Genomic DNA, 18,921 nt, shown 5'->3' with positions numbered 1-18,921 from the left:
TACAATTTTAAATACCTTTCCACATTTTCCAATGTACCTCTATCATTAATTTAGTTTCTTTTGGTATGATTTGTTAAACAATGAGGATAATACTAAGGCACCAGGTCTGGAACCTCTAGCTATAGGCCTCCTAGCTGGCCAAAAAAATAAAACAATGTGGTAGGCGGTGTGCAAAAGCGCCTAGTAAAAGGCTGAGGGTCATGAATAAATCCAGAAAAACGCCCTAATCCCAAAGGTGACTACCTAGGTACGATAGAAATGGTTGGGCAGGGGAGATGAATTTATTTAAATACACAATAAAAAGGTATAAAAGTAGTAAGGGTTTAAAAACAGTACTGTTGAGATCGATAGGTATAAAATTACAGTTTGATAAATTGCAATTGAATAAAATACAGTTGAATAAAATTGCGATATGGAGTAACAATCGGTGTACTTTAAAATGTTAGGGAAATCATGGATCCATGATGGAAAAAATAACTTATACTGGTGACGTGGCCTCAGTGAGAGTACTAGAGCAAATCGATCAGTGTAGAGAATGTGAAAAGATCACAGTTGAATTGTTATTTACATATCATGTGCTGCTTATGGCCGCGAATATAATGTGATCTTCTACAATAAGGTGTGATCTTCTAATGTGGTCTAGGAGAACGACCATAGGGGGGACCTTGAAATAGGACTGATATGTGAGCTCAAAGGATGGTGACGTGTCATAATAAATGGGGTGGTGCAATCAAATAAACATCAAATAACAAAAAATAGTAAAACCGCTTGCATGTGGTACCACTGTGAAAAAACAGCTGTGAAAAAACAAATAAAAACAATGAAGATCACACCTTATTGTAGAAGACCACATTTTATTTGTGGCCATAAGCAGCACATGATATGTAAATAACAATTCAACCGTGATCTTTCCACATTCTCTACACTGACGATTTGCTCTAGTACTCCTCACTGAGCACGTCACAGTATAAGTTATTTTTTTCCCATCATGGATCCTGATTTTCCTAACATATTTTAAAGTACTCGATTGTTACCTCATATCGCAATTTTATCCAACTGTATTTTAATTCAATGCATTTTATCAACTGTAATTTTATACCCATCGATCTCAATTATACCTATCGATCTCAACAGTACTGTTTTTAACCTCACAACTATTATACCTTTATTGGCGTCATTGTGCATTTAAATAAAATTCATCTCCCCTGCCCAACCATTTCTATCGTCATAGATAGTCACTTTGGATTAGGGCGATTTTCTGGATTTATTCATGACCTCTGCCTTTTACTAGGCGCTTTGGCACCACCTACCACATTATTTTGTTAAACCAGTAATCCTAGGTGATTACATACAGAAAGAGAAGTGCTCTACCAGGAATGAACAACAGCCTCAGTAGCTTGTTCTATGGCGAGTTACCACCTAACAGGAAGGCCTATTTAATACCAATTATGCTTTTCACAGATAAGAACTTTCCTGAAGTATATCAGTCTGATTTCACCTAATAAAAGGTTAGTCCAGCCCCCGAAATACCAGGCAATCCTCCTACTCTGAACAAGGCAACCCCAGAAAATAGATTAAGCCTTCTCTGGGCATGGTAAGTGAGGTGCAGCCATAGTCCTCAAAACACATTGGGCAAGGAGTTTACATCTGGTTACCCATCACCCTTAGGGAGACTTCCCCAGGGTCTTATTGCAAATACATACAAAAAAGAGAAGAGCTCTACCAGGAACGAACAACAGCTCAGTAGCATGTTCTATGGCTAGTTACGACCTAGGAGCAGCCTCTTTAAATTGTGCTTTTCACAGTGGAGGCGAGCCCTTTCTGTAAGTAAATTAGTCTTCCGCCCAGTAAGGTCAGTCCAGCCCTGAAATACAATTGTCTAGGGTTGCCATGTTTATTGAAAGGGATTGTCTGGTATTTTGGGAATTGAACTGATCTTGTTAGAAACATTGTTGCATAAAACACTGCTGCCAGATGGCTAAGGACATTTGCAAGCTTCTGAGGTCACCTAGGTTTAACAAAGGGTACCAAGGCAACTAAGTAACATTAATAACAGAAGTAGATTGGAAAGTTGCTTAAAATTGAATGCTCTATCCAAATCCATTTTAAGTTTATTTTTACTTTACTGTCCCTTTAAAAAAAAAAAAAAAAGTCAGCTATATCCCAGCAGTATATTGTACACATTAGTTTATAAAGGCACAGTTTAAATGTTTAAGCAATATGGTCATTGTAATCTGTCAGTTACTGATTTAAATATTTTCACTAACAGATAGGAGGCCTCAGGGTCACTGTCTCACCTCCTCTGTTTCATGGTCCCACCAGTCGTACTTACTAGGGTTGGGCAGCATGAGAACCTCAGTCATCGTTTCACCTCCTCCGCTTCATGTCCCACCAGTCATTAGTTAACTAGGGTTGAGCTGGAAGGAAGAACATCAGTCATTGTCTCACACTCACCCCTTCGCTTCATGTACCACTAGTCAATACTTACTAGGGTTGGGCTGCAGGATCACCTCAGTCATTGTCTCACCCCCTCTGCTTCATGTTCCACCAGGTCATTACTTACTAGGGCTGGGCTGCAGGGAGAATCTCAGTTAATGTCTCATCTGCCCCACTTCATGTACTACCAGTCATTACTTACTAGGGCTGGGCTGCAGGAGAATCTCAGTCAATGTCACATCTGCCCCACTTCATGTACTACCAGTCATTACTTACTAGGGCTGGGCTGCAGGAGAATCTCAGTCAATGTCTCATCTGCCCCACTTCATGTACTACCAGTCATTACTTACTAGGGTTGGGCTGCAGGAGAATCTCAACCAATGTCTCATCTGTCCCACTTCCTGTACTACCAGTCATTACTTACTAGGGTTGGGCTGCAGGAGAACCTGACACTGTCTCATCTGCTCCACTTCATGTACCATCAGTCATTAGTTACTAGGGTGGGCTACAGGAGTACCTCATTCACTGTCTCACCTGCCCCACTTCATGTAGTATTGGGCTGCAGGATAACATCAGTCACTGTCTCACCCCCTCTGCTTCATGTACAACCAGTCATTACTTAGTAGGGTTGAGCTGCAGAAGAAGCTCAGTCATTGTTTCACCTGCCCAACTTCATATTCCTATCAGTGATTACTTACTAGGGTTGGGCTGCAGGAGAACCTCAGTCACTGTCTCACCTGCCCCACTTCATGTACTACCAGTCCATTACTTACTAGGAAGGGCTGCAGAAGAGGCTCAGTCACTGTCTCATCCCCTCTGCTTCATGTCCAACCAGTCATTACTTAGTAGGGTTGAGCTGCAGGAGAACCTCAGTCATTGTTTCACCTGCCCCACTTCATGTACTACCAGTCATTACTTACTAGGATTGAGCTGCAGGAGAAGCTCAGTCATGGGTTTCACCTGCCCCACTTCATATTCCACCAGTCATTACTTACTAGGTTGGGCTGCAGGAGAACCTCATTCACTGTCTCACACCCCCTCTGCTTCATATTCCACCAGTCATTACTTACTAGGGTTGAGCTTGCAGGAGAACCTCAGTCAGTGTCTCACCTTGCCCCACTTCATATTCCCCCAGTCATTACTTACTAGGGGTTGGGCTGCAGGAGAACCTCAGTCACTGTCTCACCTGCTCCACTTCATATCCACCAGTCATTACTTTACTAGGGTTGAGCTGCAGGAGAACCTCAGTCATTGTCTCACCTGCCCCACTTCATATTCCACCAGTCATTACTTACTAGGGTTTGGGGCTGCAGGAGAACCTCAGATTGTCGCAGAATCTTCTCTGTCCCAATTTTTTTGTGGAATCTGCTCTGGACAACAGGGTTCTCAAAATGAGCATCCAGTTCAGTCTTTTCTGCTTGCCCAAGTTTTTCCTCTGTAATCTGGAAAGTAAGAAGAGCAGTCATTAAAGTGACAGTCTAATTGAAAATGTTTATTGCAAAAAGATAGATAATCCCTTTATTAACCTATTCCCCCAGTTTTTTTATAATGAACACCGTTATATTAATACACTTTTTAACCTCTGTGATTACCTTGTATCTAAGCCTCTGCAGACTGCCCCGCTATCTTCAGTTCTTTTGACAGACTTATTTTAGCCAATCAGTGCTGATTCATAAATAACTGCATGAGAGTGTAACACAGTGTTATCGATATGTTACATATTAAGTACACATCTAGCTGTGAAAAACTGTCAAAATAAACTGAGATAAGAGGTGGCCTTCAAGGGCTTAGAAATTATCATATAATAAAAGTAAATTGGGAAAGTTGTTTTAAATTTGCATGCCCTGTCTGAATTATGAGAGGTTTAGATTTTGACTCCCCCTTAAGGGACAAATTAGCAAATATTCAAATCAGTAGTAACTAAACTGGTTAATGCACATGGTGGCCGTCTCAAATAATTACTTTTTTAGACTAAAACAAATGCAGTGTTCTCCCCAGGACCTGTTTAGCAGGTGCACCACACGGTTGATTTTACTGACCACCCGGCTAAAATTTTAGCCAATATGCAGCTAAAATTAGCAAATGGTTACAAATATTTTATACGCATTGCACAAATTGTTGTAAAATACATTTGTTACATTATGCAATTAATTTGTGCTTTAGATGAGCAGAAAATGATATTCTATTAGAAAATATATACACTGCCTCCACCCGCTACATCCTAATGCCACCTACGGGCTACTTCCTAATGCCACCCGGCTTCTGATAGGTTCACATTAAAGAGGATATAGTACACAACTATGCATGTAAGGTAACCGACAACTGAAAATGAAGCTCACATAAAATAAACAAAATTGTGTAGTATACATTAGTTGCATTCTTTTCCTGACATTAATCTTAACATATTGTGATTTTGCTGTTACATAGTAACATAGTAGATGAGGTTGAAAGAAGACAGAAGTCCTTCAAAGTTCAACCTATACAGATCTGACCTGATTTACAATAAAAGGCTGCAATGGAGCCTTAACTTAATCCTATTAAAAAGCTGACACATTTAACAAAAGAAAATCATATCCCTGAATTCTGTTTCTAGCCAGAAATCTAAGCCATTTTTAAGTGTATCTACGGTGTTGGCATTCACTACCTCCTTAGGCAATAAATTTCACAATTTGATTGCTCTTGACAGTGAAAACAAGTTTACGTTGATGGAGATTAAAGTGCTATGAAACCCAATTTTTTTATTTCATGATTCAAATAGAGCAGCAATTTTAAAACAACTTTCTAATTTACTTCTATTATCAATGGTTTCGTTGTTCTCTTTGGTGTCTTGTTGAAAAGTAGGGATGTATGCTTAGGAGCTGGCCCATTCAGGAGCACTATGAGGCAGCAGTTTTGCAAGAATGTTATCCATTTGCAAGAGCACTAGAGGGCAGCACTAATTTTCCTGTCATGTAGGGCTCCTGATTCTACTTAGGTATCTCTTCAACACAGAATACCATGGGAATGAAGCAAATTTCATAATAGGAGTAATTCAGAGTTTATTTTATTTTTTTAAAGTGTATGCTCTGTTTTAATAAAAAAATATTTTTTTTTGGGTTTCATATTCCCTTTCGTCCAGCTTTAAAATGTGACCGCGTCACAAACAATTTCTTTGGAATAAAAAGAGTTTCCGCCAACTCTGTATATGGACCTTGAATATAAATGATATAAAGTCACATAATAATATCACCTTTCAAGAGAAAACGGACCCAGCTTAAGGTCTCCACTCCCCTTATTAGCTTTGTGGACCCTTCTCTGAATGTTTTTCGACCTCTGCAATGTCTTCTTTTGAGATCGGTCCTCAGAACAACACTCCATACGCCATACTATAATTTTGTCTGACACTGCTACAAGCTAAACAGTGATTGGTTAAAAGAAGTGTGCAACCTCATCTACATCTGGTATCTGACTGGCCACAGGCAAGAGAGACTTTACAAGGGGTTTAGGTTGTTCTGGATTTGCAAAGCTGTAACTTCTAATACATGTCAAACATAGGAGTTGATCACAATCTTTCCGATTAGCTGAATTTGGTTTGTGATCACAATCTCAAATGGAATTGCCTTAAAAGGGCCTCTATGCACACTGAGTCCCCCAACTTGTTCATGAGAGTGTGTTTCAAAGTGCCAGTGCTTACATTATTGAATTTGTAAAATGGAACAAGCATTCATGACCCGAGTTCAATAATGTATGTGCAGGCACTAAGAAACGCAACTCTTGTGAACAATTTGGACTTGCGTGCATGGAGTCACAATCTCATTTGAGGGGTCTCCTAGACAGAGACAATGTAGCAAGGCAGTGTGGTCATAATTTACAATCCAGTAAAAGAATATATAATCCTTTGCATAGAACCTAATAGTCACCATCTTGTTACCAGTTCACACCAAAATGAAAATGGTGATTTAACAAACAATAGAATAAAAAAATATTGTAAAAAAGAAAATTTATGCTTACCTGATAAATTTATTCTTTTTTCACACATGAATATACGGATCATCTTAATTACTAATGGGATATTCCCCTTCTAGTCAGCAGAGGGAGGCAAAGAGCACCACAGCAGAGCTGTTAAATTCTCCTCCCCTCCCTCCCACTCCAGTCATTCGACCTAAGTTAAGAAGAGAAAGGAAAAGCCAAGGTGCAGAGGTTGTCTGAGAGTTTATAATAACGCACCACCGGTCTAAAGAAACAGGGCGGGCCGTGGACTCATCGTGTCAAAAAAATAAATATATTTATCAGGTATAGCATACATTTCTTTTTCTTTTTAATTCACGATGAGTCCACGGATCATCTTAATTACTAATGGGATTCAATACCCAAAGCTAGAGTACACAGATGATACGGAGGAGGGACAAGACAGGGGCACCTAAATGGAAGGCACCTACTGCTTGAAGAACTTTCTCTCCCAAAAGAGGCCTCAGCCGAAAGTGTCAAATTTATAGAACTTTGAAAAAGTGTGAAGAGAGGACCAAGTTGTAGCCTTGCAAATCTGTTTCAGAGAGGCTTCACTCTTGAATGCCCATGAGGAAGCAACGCCTCTAGTGAAATGAGATGAAACTATCTTTGTAGCCGCTGTCCAGCAGTCTCATATGCAAAACATAGGATACTCTCTAGCCAGAAAAAAGGAAAGAGTAGCCTTAGCTTACTGTCCCTTACGATTTCCTGAGAAAACCATAAACAAAACAGAAGGCTGGCGAAAAAGAAATCCTTAGTCGCCTGCAGGTAAAACCCCAAGCACGGACCACGTCCAAAGTCTGTAGAAGCCGTCCCTTCTGAGAAGCAGAACTAGGACTCAAGGAAAGAACAACAATCTCCTAATAAATGTTCAGATAGAAACAACCTTAGGAAGAATCCTAACGCAATATGTACAACCACCCTATCAGAATGAAAAATCAGATAAGGGGACTCATACTGCAATGCCGAGAACTCTGACACTCTGCGTCAAGATAGCAATTTAAAATCTAAGGAATGTACAGGCTCAAAACGGAGCTTCTTGAAGAATTTAAGAACTAAAATCAAACTCCATGAAGGAGTAACTGGTTTAAACACAGGTCTGATCCTGATCAAGACCTGACCAGACGAATGTAACGTCCGGGAATACCGCCAGACGAACCTGAAACAAAATATACAAGGCAGTTATGTCTTGTAGAAAATACTAGGAATCTGATCCCTACTCCTTTCAAGTGTATGCTTTGGAATCGCACTAGGATAAATAATTATGCCATATCAGATGGGTAAACCTTTCCTAGATACAGGCTTACGAGCCTGATTCATAGTCCCAATGACCAATATCCAATCCAAGCTTTGAATAAGATAAAGCTTCCATCTTCAGGTAAATAACTTTAGGGAAAACATTTTCAGAGAAAAGAAAGGTCCTTGATGCAGAAGGTCCTTCCTCCACGGAGACTCCCAGTTGGAAGATGCGACATGTCCCCCCTAGGACTGCATACCAATCCTGTGGACCACGCCGGTGAAATGAGGCTCACCGACGTCCTCATCCTGCGGAAACCGAACCAAGGCTCCAGGAGAATTAAATATGCAATATTGAAATCCCCCGGATAAAAACTCTGTCTACTTATGAAGACCCTACTTCTCAGAAAACCTTTCTGAAAAAAGGGGGTCGTCGACAGACAGAAAGTGTGGGTCTCAGCCCACTGAAACCATCTTGGCTTCTTCTGGCATAACCAAGAAAAAAAACAAAAACAAAAAAAACTCCAAGTCCTCCACAGATAGAGTGAAATTTAACTAAAACCTGATAAACCCAGCCGAAGTTAACTGAGGCCAGGTTAGGAGAGGATTGAAGCTTTTTTTTTTTTTTTTTTTAAATGATTATGGGAAAAACAAACTCCACCCGAGTCCATGTTCCCTGCTCTTAGAGGGGCCCCACACAGTTCCCCAGTCAAAAGGCTGCTCTCTGTTGTCACATTCACCCAGATTTTTTTTTTTTTTAAAGTAGCTACCCTTGGAGCAAAAATCCAGAGATAACCACCAAAGCATTCTTAACAGCAGAGAACTGAGGTGGAACGACCGACTGGAAAGAAACTCTTTTCCAAACGAACCTTCCAGCCAGGAGACCACAGGAAAAATTATGCGTAATCCTGCTGGTTGAAAAGAAGGCGCCTGAACCAGAATGTTGCCATTGCAATGTTCCACAATCGGAGCACGCCCAACAGTGATCCCAGAATCCTAAAGAAAATTCCGAAGATGTGGCCAGGCCGGAAAAAAGTTACTGAGTTGGAATGTTTGTCTGGAAAAAGGGCAAACCTTAAGACTTTGAGATAGTCCTAGATGAAGGGAACATGCATTTCGGAAAATCCTCCACTGCATCCTTCAAATCCCCCGTGGTCTGAATTGACCCTCTTGGACCAAAGAAAGAATGAAACTATAGTTTCCATCTTGAAATATGGCACTCTGAGAACCCTGTATGGATTCTAAAATAGATCCACAAAGATTCCCTCCTTCTTGGAAACCACAAACAGATAGGAATAACATCCCCAAACCTCATTCCTGCATTAGACCAGGAACTGTCATTCCCTGGTCGGAGAGGATCCGTACACAGTGTAAGAGCGCCTCATTGTCTGGTCTGCCGATAATCCTGAAAGCAGAAACCTGCCCCTAGGGAGGAAAGTCCTGAACTCTAATTTGTATCCATGGGACACAATATACACTACCCAGGGATCCTGATCTCAGACCCACACCTGATTGAAAAAAGGAAAACCTGCCCCCTTACATCCCATGCCTCAGCAAATATCTCTATGGCCCTATTTGGTACAGGAAATACTACCACCCCTGAATGGCACATTACAATATTAGTGTAACCTACTAGACTCTCTCAGCTAAACTACGCCGGTAGAGTCGGATTCCCCCAGGGTAGCTTAAAACCTCCTCAAGAAGCAAATGAAGGTATACAAGCCAAGACAAAAGAAGAACAAATTTAGGATCAGATAAAGGTATAAACCCCATCCTAGTCAAATAATTATTTATCAGATATTACCGAAGAATCTTCCTCCTTCAGTTACAGGGAAGAAACATTCAGAACAGTTACAACTAAATCAATCACACTATTCTCTGATTGAACATATAACCTCTTGCACTTTTCCCTACAGAGTGGGAAACCAGCCATGCAAAAAAAAGCAAGAAAAACTGCAGTTGAGTGTGAGAGGAAACGCAGGGCACTGCATGTGGGCTATAAATTTTTGGGAATTTTTTGTTGTTGCATATCTTAACCATTGTCAAAAGACTCCTAAGTAGCATGCACCTTAGGAAGAGTAGGTTCAGAATAGGTCTATCTTTAACTATTAAAGATCCCTCAATAAATGAGAAAAGGATTGGAAGCACCACATTGGCATCCAAACCTAAAAAAAAGAGACACCTAGCAGGGCCTCTAGGTCTATCCTGAGTCACAAAGGATCATTTAAAACCAATAAACAGTTAAACATTTTCAATAAAATGTAACACATAAAAAACGTTACTGTCCTCTTTAAATTTTAAAATGTAACCTCTTAATTTTTGTGTGCAGCAGAAAGTTAATTTAACTCACAAAAATTGCAGACTTTATCCACACTTCTACACCAGTTTAAATTTGCTGAAATGTCCATCTATCCTCTAATACATTTCAAACATTGTTTATTTAGTGAACAACACTAAGAAATACTTGGTACATTCTCGTAAATTGATCCAGAACGCATGTTTATGTAGTGCTGGCCGGATCCCATATTTGTAAAAATACTAAAGACTGTGTTAAACTATATAGGGTTACACTGTGGGATAACAGACTATTGTAACTATGTAGTGGCTCAACCTTCCGATATCGTAATGATTTTGACTGCGCAATTTTTCTAAAAAACCGCCTCAAACATAGCCCCCGTCCCTCGTGGGCGTGATAACACTCAATTTCTCTGACATCGTTTGACTGTGTATAGAAATAAATGAATGTGCAACCCAAAACGGCGCCAAAACTTGCTCCGCTCCATCGTGGTGTAATAACAATAATTTCCCGGTCGCCATTATTATGTTTAAAGATAGGCTACGGGGAGCTAACTGAACCACTCTAGCAACTCCTGTTGCAAACCTGGGAGCAAATAGTGCTACCTCATATAAGATAGCACGTTAGTCAGAAATGTAACCCAAACATCACTGCCCACATGTTAGCCTCCTAGTGAGTTCCGTTAACCCCAGAAATAAGCCATTCTAGTCCAGTGCCTGCTTACAAGTTTGCCTAGTACTCCTAACAGAGAAGGAGAATATATCAACTTCAATGTGGCTTATAGAAAAATAATAGCCAAACTGTCAAAGTGCCCCCTAATTTAAAATAGGAGAAACTATTCCTTACTGGAAATGAGGCTTTGAATAAAGTAATACAGTGCCCAAACTTTTTTTTGAGATTAAACTTCTATCCCTAGATAAAAAGTCAGCACTTACCTCATCTTCTGCCTGACAGCAAGGCAGATCCCAGGTTTAAGAGGTCCTCTCCCTCCTATTGACCTATGGAAAAACGGCATGCTGAGTAATCCTTTTCCTCAGACTAAGGCATACAGGGCAGCAAAAACATGGGAGGCGCAGTGAGAATTATGTCCCACAAGTTCCCATTGCTCTAAAGCCACCAAAAGCTCTACTGAAGAGACTGACATGGACTACGGCTACACCCTAGGACAAAGTAGCACTCTCTGGCACTACTTTAAAAATAATAAACTCTTGATTGAAGAATCTAATCTAACACCTCACTTTATTTCTTCCTATCACTAAGAGAATGACTGGGGTGGGAGGGAGGGAAGGAGCTATTTAACAGCTCTGCTGTGGTGCTCTTTGCCTCCTCCTGCTGACCAGGAGGTAAATATCCCATTAGTAATTAAGATGATCCGTGGACTCATCGTGTCTTAAAAAAGAAAAACAACATTTGTGAAAGTTAAAAAAAAAAAAAAAAAAAAAAAAAAAAAAGGACCATATAGCAATAGAAAAATAGTGCACAGTCTGCTTTTCCTGAAAAACTAAAAGATGCATTCAGCTGAGTTAGCAGTGGTGCGGATGGAAACGGATTAGAATAGGTTCCTATGAAAGTCACAATTAAGAGATGCCCTTTTAAAACACAAAATTGAATAAACTTTTAATGAAATATTAAAAATAAAAACCATGTAGATTGTGTCATGAAGTGACTTTTCCTACAGATCCCCGGAGCTGTACATTATATCACGTACTCAACACACATATATATTCATAATAGAGCTTTAATGACAAGTATGTTAACAGACCTCTACAATGTTTCCTGTGGCCATTTTGGGGTGTTTTATACATGTGTAAGACAAGAGACAGTTTGCAAATAGCCGTGAAACAGTTGGAAAGAAGTCCAAAATGCTCTTTCAATGACTTATCAAATGCCAAGTGGTGTCAGATTCAAAAAGGCAAAAAGTGTTTTGAAAAGTGACTAAAAAAATGTATTGTAATTTCCGAGAACTTTTTGGCCCCATAGGAGAAATAGGGCTTTTATTGAGGATCCTAAAACATTATATTGTGATCAAAAGTAGCAGTTTCAGCATGGGGGGGGGGGGGAAGAAATTGAAGAATACGTGGAATTCTACCTTATGCCACAAGAAACCATGTTCAGCATGTTAAGAAATGTAAACCTTCCACACTATATGATAGATACATCGGGTGACCGGTTTGCAAACCTGTACAAGAGTATCAATCACAGACACAGAGAAATCTCTTTGAGCTAGAATCAATAATTCAATTTCCACACAGTCAGCCTCAGAGAAACTAGATTTGGTAAAAGAATGGACCTTGAGCCAGAAGGTCCACTCTGAGGAAGACGCCACAGAGGATAAGACGACATCCTTATGAGATCTGCGTACCAGGTCATGCATGGCCACGCTGGGGCTATTAAAATGGCGGACACTCTCCTGTTTGATTCGTGCTACCACCCGAGGAAGGAGCACTATTGGGGTGGGGACAGAAAAACTAACCGGTAGTCCCATGGAATGGCTAGCACATCCACCACCTCCACAATATCTATCTCCAGAGATCCCCACTGAAGGGCAATTTGATTGAACATCTCATGGTTTAGGGTCCATTCCTCAGAATGAAGACCCTGCCAGCTCAGATAGTCCGCCTCCCAGTTCCCTAGTCCATGAATGTGGATATCTGAGATCTGACACTGATGACTCTCCATCCAAGATAGAATGCAAGACACCTCCTTAATTGCTAGGGAGCTGCAAGCCCCCCCCCCCCCGATGGTTGACATATACCATTGCCGTGACATTTTCTGACTGGAATTAGATAGACTGAATGGAAGTCAACTGTGGCAAAGCCAGAAGGGCACTGAAAATATAAGATACTTCCTGAGGAGACCAAAATCCCTGAGGTCTCAAAGAGACCCAGACGGCTCCCCAAACAGATATACTTGTATCCGTAGTTATTTCCCAAGGAAACTCATTCCCTGCACGAAAAAGGCTTGGGAGACATCCACCAAGACAGGGGGTTCCCACTAAATCCAGACATATCTCCTGAGACAAATCCAAATGATCTCCATTCAATGTAGCATGCACAATTGTAGATGTCGCAAATGAAAGCGAGCAAATGGCATTGCATCTGACACCGCTACCGCAAGGATGAAGGGTAGCTTGTAGTGACTGACATACTGATAGAAGTTTGACGTTTTTTTTTTTGTTGTTTCTTTTTTTTAAAAAGGAGGGGGGGGGGGGGGAAATCTTCATAGCAATGGAGTCTATAATAAACGAGAGCCAGGTTCCTACTACTGCTCAAGTGTAAGGGGAGGTCACGGTAAATACTTGCCACTTTAGCCTATAAAGAGACTGAGAAATAATTATATATGGTCATTATACCATTGCTAAAACAACAAATCTAATGGTGGCCTAAGACATATATATATTATTTTTTATTATTATTATTATTATTATTATTATTATTATTATTGTGTGTCATTACTGCTTGCAAGAATCATTTTTACAATATGTACTTTCATAGCAATTGACCAGACCCATCCTGACTTGCAACTTTGTCACATGGTAGTTAGGACAATGATGAGTGCGAGAAGCTGTTGACCTGCTTTCCTGCTGCTGCTTTTATTAATAATTCAGCAGCAAGTATGTCTATACTACTGATGCTACTCTCAAACACCTAGAAGGACCTAGCACATATTATTCATAGGTATTAGGGTTTCTTCCCAAAAAGTAGAAAGTATTTGTCACAAGTAAAATATACAGCAAAATGATGGGAGAAATTGCAGCAAATCAGCTCTAGGACTGCCAGCTGTCCTACACAATCTGCTGGTGACTGGGGTCACAAAATGTCCACCTTCCAAAAGCTCTGCCTGCGCCCCACCACTCCTCATCCCACATGTATATATTCACAACTGAGCAATTATTTTACCCCTTGGCTGCCAATACCATACAAAAGCTCTTCCTGACATTACACTCTTAATCCCACCATGTATATATTCACAACTGAGCAGTTAGTTTACCCCTTGGCTGCCAGTACCATACAAAAGCTCTACCTGAGCCCCCACTATGTGCATTTTGTTTAGTTTTTTTAAATCAAAGTTTTTTTATTGATGCATTTCTTGTACCAATAACCATTTTCTCAGTACATATGTTACAATTACAAAGCAAGTTGACATATAAGTATGCCAAAAACAGATAATGAGCATAAAACTCTATGTGCATTTTTAACAACTGAGCAGCTATTTTACCCCTTGGCTGCCAATACCATACAAAAGCTCTACCTGATCTTACACTCTTAATCCCACCATGTATATATTCACAACTGAGCAGTTAGTTTACCCCTTGGCTGCCAGTACCATACAAATAAATCATTTTACTTATTTGATTTCAAATAGCACACATAAACAGAACTGATTTTATTCCTTTACTGTCCCTCACTTCTTTCTGCTTCATACTTTAATACATAAGAAGCCTTTTAGATGTATCACACACTCAGGGACTTTAGTGACCAATATTTTTGTGAATATTTTTCTGGACAACATGCTACAATACCGTACTGTCCGGTTGGATTTTGGACATCTGGCCCTCAGGCTTCACTTAGTCAGTATATTGTGGGGGTTGATAGATGTGAGCTGGGCTTTACCAGATGGTCAGTTGAAGAATGAGTGACTCACTGTTATACCTTTAATTCTCAATCATCAGACAAAAACATATTTGTTTACAAAAAGGGTTTGTGAATTGTAATTACACAATGTTTTTGTACCATTTTTTTTTTTTCATAAAGCTCTTTAAACATATCCACCAGAGCAACAGGAAGGCTAACAACTAACTGGAAAATGAAAACCACTGTACATTACTATACTTGTCTGGGTGTTGGAAAGAAGGACTAGTGAGCATGCTGTTGCCTGTAACGCAGCTCATACAACGAAAACAGCCCTTATTCTTTTTCAACCATACACGGGACATATCTTCATGCAATATATACACGTTTTTACGAGTAGGTGCCTTAGATTTCTTCCTCTTTTGAAGGCAACCGTGGGTGTATCCCAGTGGGTGAACGGAAGATTGAGGTCTGTTTAAATAAGTTTCTATTCATCACGACTAGCTCTTATCAGGTTTTTATCTGGCCAGTAGGTTGTGATAAAAGTATAACGTTGTTGCTCATCAGATCTCGTGGGTTCATTTATCGTTAGGGAACTTTGTTTGCACTCCTTGAGTAGTGAAGGCTTGTACCCTCTTTGTCTGAACCTTTCGGTCATCTCTTCAAGTTTTTGAGAGCATCTTTGTTGTTCCTTATGACCCTCTGAAATTGAGATTTCAGAATGTTACGAATGAGAGAGGAAGGATGACAGCTATCTGCTCGAAGAATCTAGTTCCTGTCTGTCTTTTTCCTGTAGAGTGTGGTGCCCAAACTGTTGCCCTCTTTGAACACCCTGATGTCAAGAAAGTCAATCACCTCCAAGTTGGCATTGTGCTGGAACCAGATCGTCAACCCATTGTGCAAGTGACTGTTCATCACCAGCCCATATCAAAGAGATTGTCTATATAATGGCAGTATAGCTTGATCTGTTTGTTAGCAAATACATGCATAATGTTTGTCTTGTATACTGCTATGAACAAGTTTGCTAGAGATGGGGCCACATTGGACCCCATCGCAGTTCCGGCAATTTGCAGATAATAGTTTTTTTCAAAAAGGAAAAACAATTTGGTGAGACAATCAGTAAGTAGCTCAATAAGCACATCTTCATTAGGTCCAACATAGGGAATCCGTCCAAGTTGTCTTCTGACTGTGGTGATGCCCAAGTCTTGTGGGATTACTGTATACAGACTCAATACATCTAGAGTCACCAAAAGGTCCGAGGATTTGATATCAGTGAACATCGTGATTAATCTGATGAATGATGTAGAGTTTTGGATGTACAACTTCACCTGTTTAACCGAAGGCTGAAGTCAACAAATTGAGCTAGCGGTTTCAGCAGAGACACTCGCACTGAAATGATGGCCCTCCCTAGTGGTTTTTGGAAGTGTGTATAGTACTGGAGTGATGGGAAAATCTTGTTGTAGGAACTTGTACAACATTGCTGCAGAGGTTGAAGGGGTGGGGGGTAAGCCTGTTAGTACTTAGACCATAAGCCACACACTGCATCAAATTGGTCTGGATGGCTGCCATCCCAGAAGGAAGCCTCTTCTAAAGATGATGCACAAGAAAGCCCGCAAACAGTTTGCTGAAGACAAGCAGACTAAGGACATGGATTACTGGAACCATATCCTGTGGTTCGATGAAACCAAGATAAACTTTTTTGGTTCAGATGGTGTCAAGAGTGTGTGGCGGCAACCACAAGCATGGTGGTGGGAGTGTCATGGTCTGGGCCTGCATGAGTGCTGCCAGCACTGGGGAGCTACAGTTCATTGAGGGAAACATGGATGCCAACATGCACTGTGACATACTGAAGCAGAGTATGATCCCCTCCCTTCGGAGACTGGGCCGCAGGGCAGTATTCCAACATGAAAATGACCCCAAACACACCTCCAAGACGACCACTTCCTTGCTAAAGAAGCTGAGGGTAAAGGTGATGGACTAGCCAAACATGTCTCCAGACCTAAACACTATTGAGCATCTGTGGGGCATCCTCAAATGGAAGGTAGGGGAACGCAAGGTATCTAACATCCACCAGCCTGGTGATGTCGTCATGGAGGAGTGGAAGAGGACTCCAGTGGCAACCTGTGAAGCTCTGGTGAACTCCATGCCCAAGAGGGTTAAGGCAGTGCTGGAAAATAATGGTGGCCACACAAAATATTGACACTTTGGGCACAATTTGGACATTTCCACTTAGGGGTGCACTCACTTTTGTTGCCAACAGTTTAGACATTAATGGCTGTGTGTTGAGTTATTTTAAAGGGACAGCAAATGTACACTGTTATACAGGCTGTACACTCATTACTTTACATTGTAGCAAAGTGTAATTTCTTCAGTGTTGTCACATGAAAAAATATAATAAAATATTTACAAAAATGTGAGGGGTGTTACTCCCTTTTATCCCAAGGCAGAACATGCTGTCATCTGAGATGTCATCACAGTAAATGCAGCAGTAAATGTCCACAGAAAGAATGGGACACAAGCAGGAATGATTAGCGCTTTTGCTTTGCATCATTGAGCCCCATCAGGCTGTTCTCTTCAAACAGTGCTGTGCTCTGGCTGCACTGTGTAAGTTTTTCTTTAACACAGCACAGCCATAGTAAACAGATTTTTGAAGAGAATAGTCAAATACAGAGCAGCTATGTAAAGCAGCAGCACAATGACTGGTAACTGTCTCTCAAGGATGGATAGAGATAGATATATATAATTGCTTGCATGTTGTATTCAAAGCAAAGATCAGCCTGAGAATTTGTACATATATTTTTAAAAGTTATATTATTTGTATAAATATTGAAAAAATATGGGGTAAAGTTAATGTCAATAAAGTAGTGGGTGCCACCATATAGTAAATTAGGAATGGTTATAAATGGCTTACTAGAGTGTGCAACCAATGACTGTGCAGAATATAGCTGTGTCTGCACTTCCATGTTTAACATAAATTAGAAAGCCCACAATATTCAGAATTAAAATTACAGAAATGGTGAACAAAATAAATAATGAGCAAATATTGCAAAGTTGTTTAACTGCACGTAATTAAACTATATTAATATGTTGAGGTGCTTAATGTCCCTTTAAGTTTTAAAATCCAGCTATATATTAATTTACCTGTGCTTAAATGCTATTTGACTTTTTTAAATGCCACTTCTTTTAGTCGTCTGAGAACTCAGACACAAACTAATTTTTACCTATGCAATTGTTTTTTGTATGATATATGACACATAAAAGCTACATTTAGCCACCAATCAGCAAGCGCTACCCAGGTAATGGGCCGGCTCCTAAGCGTACATTCCTGCATTTTCAAATAAAGATACCAAGAAAAAATGATAATAGGAGTAAATTAGAAAGTTGCTGCTCTATCTGAATATGAAAGAAAAAAAATTTGGGTTCAGTACCAGCAGGAGCTGAACCCCGTCAGCTTTTGTAACCAGTGATATCGTGGCTGTTGTAGTTTTTGCTGGCGGTATGTTCAGTCCATATTTGAGAAGGATGCCACACTGGCAGTTTAGAGCAATGCGTTTGCCTGCACCAGTAATTAAAAGGGACGGTAACCGCCAAATTAAACTTTCTTAATTCAGATACAGCAGCAATTTTAAACAGTTTTCCAATATGCTTTGATTTTCAAATTTGCCTCATTCTCTTGGTAACTAAGGAAAAATATTACCTTTTGTATTTTAAAACTGCTAATTGGTCTATCCTTAAACCATAAACCCCCCTCTGAATCTGTAAGATAGAACATTTTAGGCTAAACTGCGTAACATTGCAATGCAATTAAAGGGACACAAACTGCCTTGGGGAATACCTGAGAAGTCAAGCAGCACTATATAGTAACTTACCAATGTTCCCATTTCATAAAGACATCAGGAAGAGGCAGACTCTTGCTATATGACAGATGCAGGTGACATGTGTGTGCAAAGTATCCTCAATAGATACCTTTGTGTTTATGCCGTGCATGACAGCTCAATATTAACCCTTTGATGACAGGGTTAATTTGTCTACATCGGAACAACGTTCCGATGTAAACAAATTGAAGTCCCGCAATCGTGCACGCAATCAATGATGGGATCGTGTCAGGGGAGTGTCCCTATGACACTAGGCACATCCTCTAGACCGCAATCGTATTCTTGAAGCGCCGTTGGCTTCAGAAGACAGCCAAACAGCTAAAACGTTCTATTCCGTCCTAAAAGGGCTAAAGCCCGGCATGGTTAGGACAGAATAGAAAGTCAGAACGGCGTTAAAAGGTTAATTCTGCAATAACCTCAAAAGGCTGTATTGCTTATTTATAAGAAAGATGTTTGTATTTGTGCTAAACTAAACAAGGTTGTCTCTAGTGTAAATAAACCATGGTTATGGGTCAAACAT

General features: G+C 40.2%; 1 protein-coding gene across 1 annotated transcript in view; it reads right to left on the bottom strand.

Moving 5' to 3' along the window:
• The window catches only part of SH3GLB2 (SH3 domain containing GRB2 like, endophilin B2), a 121,409-nt gene that overhangs the window by 101,150 nt on the left and 1,338 nt on the right, over positions 1-18,921 (bottom strand). Inside the window, 2 exon segments of the mRNA XM_053696186.1 lie at positions 3,135-3,156; positions 3,756-3,878. Coding sequence (XP_053552161.1) covers positions 3,135-3,156; positions 3,756-3,878 — 145 coding nt within the window.

The sequence above is a fragment of the Bombina bombina genome, chromosome 12 (genome assembly GCF_027579735.1).
Source record: "Bombina bombina isolate aBomBom1 chromosome 12, aBomBom1.pri, whole genome shotgun sequence".
NCBI lineage: Eukaryota > Metazoa > Chordata > Amphibia > Anura > Bombinatoridae > Bombina > Bombina bombina.
The sequence above is the reverse complement of the archived record's forward strand: the minus strand, read 5'-3'. Positions and strand labels throughout refer to the sequence as shown.